Below are 5691 nucleotides of genomic sequence, written 5' to 3'. Positions count from 1 at the left end.
CATTTAATGTGCTTTCTATGGACATAACATTTATTTTGATGGGGACATCTTTACGTCTTTGACCAACATGTTTAAAATTCACTATCCTAACACACTGCAATTCATTTATCGAGACACATTCAGCAGTGTTCTGGGAATGTTGAATGACTTTTACAGTAATAACAATAAACAAACACACAAATCCAGCTTCGCTTTACGATTAATTTCTCTACTGTGTGTTTATGTGTCTCTATAAATGTAAATAAGCACATAGTTGTCAAGCTGTCATGAGTGGTGTTTATCTGTTCACTAGATGACAGGCGTTCAACAGTCTCCCAGGGGAAGTTTTATAGGCTCAAACGTTCATTAGCATGTGAATAGGCACATGTCTATTGTTCTGTGTGGGAAAGTCCTGGTAACCAGAATCACAGCTTAGTGCTATTAGCATCCCAAAAGCCCTCAATAAATAAAGCCCTCCAATATCTTGGAGTTCGGAAAATTTAAGCGAAAGTCCCTGTTCTCACCCACAATGAGGGTTAAAAAGAAAAAACAAAAGCACAAAATATTGAAGCCATTTTGGAAAAAAATGTAATTCACCAGAACCCATAATAACAGCGACATGTTAACCAAATTCTGAATGTATTTACTAGTTTTGCACATTGGCTTAAAGTGACCCAGAAGGACACCCAGGAATAAAATACAAGCCAAGAATACTTAGAATACGTCACTACACTTTTAAGTGTATTTCCATCAAAAGATGAGAAGTATAAACCGAATATATCAAAGACTATTGTCCGTAAAAGCATACAAAGTAGATTGAAAGTTTACTTCATTACTTAATTTAATGTATACTAAAAGCACACTCGATGTACTTGTACTGGACAAAATGTTCAATGCTCTCTCATTTTTAAGTCACTTTGGTTAAAAACATTTGCTAAATAAATTCTATAAACGTAAAAGTACTAAATAGTTCTGTGACCGATACCCGGATATGATATAAAAACAAATATAAGAATCATAAAGACACTTTCATAGACTAAAATAAACATTTAATGGTTTCACATTCCTTTAGGAAGAAGTTTAGGGAACTTGCCCACAGTTTGACCAATTACAAAATCAAAATTAAAAGAAAGAGACTGAAATATTCAACTGAATCATCTGTGAAATAAACACATATTGCATGCATCAGGTTTCATCGCCCCACTTTCCCCATTTTCTAAAACCACCTGTGCAAATGACTTTTAAAAGCTTGTGTCATTCCTACAGCAGCTGTCAGTAATCGGCAGATTGATAATTGGTTAATGATACACAGTGTCATCTTTTTAACTCAATATGAGAAAACTATATAGCCTATAGAAACTTTTCTCTAGTAATTTTAGCTTTACTTTTCACTGTTAAAACAACTCAGAATAATAGCGAAAGATTTCAAATGCTTCTCTACATTAGTGATCATTTCTACATAAACATGTTGGTTATTGCTGATGTGAATGCTTTCAGTGTTTGCTTCATTTTTAAGTCACTTTGGATAAAAACATTTGCTCAACATTTGCACAAGCGTCTCCTAAATGACAAAAGTAAATGAAAGAAGTACAAACAGATTTTAGTTTTTTTGATTGTTTTATTTCGCCACAGACTGATTGAAATACATTCAATGGCCTTAAAAGAAAAAAAAAGTTAAAATGAGTGCCTTCACAGAAGGAAACAAAGTTTCACATTTACAGTGAAAAGGTTTTCATGATGCCTATGGAAGGTGTCTTTATAAAAGACAGTTCAATAATACATAGTACAGAAGTATATACACAAGTGTGCACATACAAAAGTATGACTTCAAGAAAATTGAAGCAAGAGCTTTAAAATCTCTAGGAATTGAGATCTTATAATTTGCAATATTTCTTTAGAAACACTAATACAACAACCCCAAATGGGTTTGAACTTCTTGTGCATACAATTGACAAAACTCGATCATAGATCTTGCTCTAAATGTAGAATACAAGCCAACTCTTGGCCACACACAAAAAAAGACGAACAACATATTGCTCAGACTATAGAAATAATCTTTCACATTTGAAAGTAATGAAAAGCTTATTGTAAGCTGAATAATTTGTCAAAACAAATATCTGGCATGACAGCTTTACAGATATTTATGACCAATATGGTCAATTAAGAACAACGTTCCATAAACGAAAAATACTTTTTCTCCAAAATAGGAAAACAAATGTCCAAATGTCTAATGTAGACTTTCAATGTTATGTTGGTAGTTGTAGGTGTCTACCAGGGCCTCCAGATGGCGCTCTTGTTGACATTCATCTCTTTGTTGAAGGTGTGGTGGTGTGTGGAGCTCAGCGGAGGCAGGACACTTTCTCTCCTGATCTGTTCAGATGGTGTCTGCAGGTTCTGGAAGTGCTCCAGCAGTCTTCTCTGGCTCTGTGTCTTCTGTGTGTCATGTTCGGACAGAAAGTGCACAATGTCGTGGACACACCTGGAGAAGCCTTGATTGACAGCATGTGAACTGGAGTCCAGAACAGACTGCTGGTGTGTCAGGAAGCTGACTGTCATCTCCAGTATATCTGCTTTCTCCAGCTTGGAATCAGACTGCTGCTTGAGGAACTGTGGATCCAGAAGAGCCTTGAGCTGCTCGATGCTTCTGTTGATACGATCTCTACGCATCTTCTCCACGATTGGCTTTCTCAGCTGAAAACAGAAATGAAAAGACGTTAAGTGACTTTGTCTTAGGAAACACGTGAGAGGTGCTAAAGTCATGTCGATGTAAGCAGGTGCTGAATGTACCTTGTTGTTGAGATGGAGATGCTCGTCTGAGATGATTGTAGGTGTCATGTCTGTATCTCTGTGCTGTAGATCTCTGTGTAGAGCGAGTCTGATTTGCACTGCCTGCAGCTCCTCTATTTATACTCCCAAATCTCCATATGAATGTGTGGAGCTTGAGCTCGCTGGACTTTCTCACACTTTCTAGCCAATGGAAGAGCTGGAACAGACAATGAGGAACGCTCAATGATCCTCTATCAGGACACAAAGCTGGTGTGTCAGGGCAGCAGGTGGAGGGGCGACTGGAGCTGATGGAGAGACTCACTGTGTGAATGTGGGAAAGTGCGACCCTGTAGAGAGATCCGATCTGCTGCCTGATGTTCACATTAATGTCACTCAAACAGCACGCGCTACTCAACACTACACACACGTGTGGAAGAGACGCTCATTTCAGACAAACATCACATCGAGAAAATGTTTCTAATATTGAACATCAATCTGTGTTTTACACTTGTGCCATCTCTTTAAGATGGATGGACTTCATTTACTTTGTGCCCTTCATATATGTTCATAAAAACTTTTATATTCATTGAAACAATATGCTCATTTTAATACAGTGTTCAATTTTATAAAATGTGTTTTTATGGTAAATGTACAGATGAGTTTATTTAAATATATTTGTATCTAAAGCTTTAGAGTCGTGTTGTGGAATTCAGAGGTCTTCGTCATTGTCTTGGACTCCAGATGTGTGTGTGTGTGCGTGCGTGCGTGCGTGCGTGTGTGTGTGTGCTGTTCAGTGTGAGTAAAGATCTCATGTGAGGTTCCCACACTGACTCTCTGTCCTCACATCAATGAAACACAAAAGCATCCAGAGTCCTGAATGGAGCATTAGTGACGGCTGAAGACTCTGTTCTACCTGACGTCATCAACCATCTGGAGGGAAACCTCCTCACGCTGACCAACACATAAACTGATAAGCGTAACTTTATAAACACAACTTTGCTAAACATGTAAACCTAAAACAGCAAATAAAAAAACATTGCTTTATAATGCTGGAAATATTTTAATCAAATCAGTAAATAAGATTTATGTTTCAAATTTTTAATAATAAAGGACACAATGAAAATATGTTTCTGTGAAATATAGATTTCAGTTCATTATGCATACAAGTGAAAAACTAATATTTTTTTACAGAAGGTGCTCGTGCCAAAAGTTACACTAACTGCATCAGATGAATCTAAACACCCATAAGTGTGTCAAGTCCCTTGTGTGTTACATATTGAGGTTGTTTGGGGGGTTTAAGATGCTAATGACACTAGGGCCCGGGTTTCACAGACAAGGCTTAAAGGGATACTTCACCCAAAAATGAAAATTCTGTCATCATATACTCACCTTTGAGTTGTTCCAAATGTGTATACATTTCATCAGAACAAAGAAGAATGCTTATAACCAAACAGATCTCAACACCCATTGACTACCATAGAAGGAAAAAAACAATGGTAGTCAAAAGTGCCCCAGAACTGTCCTAAATTCTTCAAAATGTCTTCTATTGTGTTCAGCAGAACAACAAAAAAATGATCAAGTAATTTTTCCTACTATGGGAGTCAATGGGGGTTGAGATCTGTCTGGTTATAAGCATTATTCCAAATATCTTTCTCTGTGTTCATCAGAACAAAGAAATGTATACACATTTGGAACAACTCAAAGGTGAGTAAATGATGACAGAATTTACATTTTTGGGTGAAGTGTCCCTTTAAGGCTAGTCCCAGACTTAAATGAACGTCTCAACTGAAAATAACTTGCCCTAACACACAAGAGACTTGTCTAAAGATGCACATAGGTAATGTTTCTTTCAAAAGAATTTTTATAAAAGTGACTCAAATATCCTAATCCACCTAAGGCATAGTCCTGATTTAAGATAAGCCTTGTCTGTGAAACCGGGCCTAGAAGTGAGATCCTGTTCTCCTGGGTTTTCCCACACATAACAAAAGAAGTGTGTCTATTCATATGATAATGACGCTTAATTCTAAACAGCTTCTCTACAAGATTTCCAGCAAGTCAGCAATTAAATGTTTGCTTTTTAAAAGTTGAAATAAACCTTGTTTTAATTCGTTATGAGCCTTTTTTTAAATAACACCTGTATACAAAATAATGTACATAGTTTCATGTGTTTCCACTTTAGTTGAGTTTTACTGTCTCTGCGGGTTTGTGAATGAGTTCTGTTTCTCACGCTCTGTTGTGTCTGCACAGTTTGAAGCCTCACAATCTATGTTTGAAGCACATTTTACATCATTACAATCAGTGTTGGGTAAATTACTCTGAAAAAGTCATTAATTACTAGTTACTAATTACATATTCAATAGTGTAATTAGATTATTGTACAAATTACTCTCTCCAAAAAGTATTTAGTTACTTATTACTAATTACTTTCTATATGCTACATCAACCTTGATTAGTTAAGTGATTGAAGGATAGACATGAAACGTCTTATTTAATTCATTCAAATAAATAATATTAAACTACAAAGTAGTATTATTAACTGACCAAAGTATTACAAATGTGAGAATTATACATTAAAGCGTGGATTTTAAAGTAAGACTTTGAATTTTGATGTCAATTCCACTATTGCACACACATATATTACACACAGTATTTAGTTTAATTACATCAAAAGTAACTGTAATTAAATGACAGAAAAAATAACAGTAATCCCTTACTTTACTTTTTCAATGGAAAGTAATTAAATTACAGTAACTAATTACTTAGTAACTAGTTACACCCAACACTGATTACAATATATTTACTGAAAATACCATTTTTACACTGGAAATTTAAGCTTCATTTCGTATTACAAGAGGTCTAAAACTTTATTAATAAGATCACTTGTTTAGTACACAAATATAAATATATATGGTTTAGTGCCCAGGAAGCGTCTGCGCCTGCGCGTTA

At 35.7% G+C, this 5691-nt stretch overlaps 1 protein-coding gene across 1 annotated transcript; it reads right to left on the bottom strand.

Annotated features, from left to right (window-relative positions):
- Nucleotides 1-1595: 1595 nt before the first annotated feature.
- Nucleotides 1596-3102, bottom strand: LOC130571328 (transcription factor HES-5-like). The gene is made up of 2 exons (XM_057362216.1): nucleotides 2767-3102; nucleotides 1596-2670 (listed from the first exon to the last, which is right to left on the bottom strand). Exons 1-2 carry the CDS (start codon nucleotides 2812-2814, stop codon nucleotides 2248-2250), a joined length of 471 nt encoding a protein of 156 aa, XP_057218199.1. The 5' UTR covers nucleotides 2815-3102; the 3' UTR covers nucleotides 1596-2247.
- Between the last annotated feature and the right edge of the window lie 2589 nt (nucleotides 3103-5691).

Source organism: Triplophysa rosa, linkage group LG20 (assembly GCF_024868665.1).
Source record: "Triplophysa rosa linkage group LG20, Trosa_1v2, whole genome shotgun sequence".
In the NCBI taxonomy this organism is placed as follows: Eukaryota; Metazoa; Chordata; class Actinopteri; order Cypriniformes; family Nemacheilidae; genus Triplophysa; species Triplophysa rosa.
The sequence above is the reverse complement of the archived record's forward strand: the minus strand, read 5'-3'. Positions and strand labels throughout refer to the sequence as shown.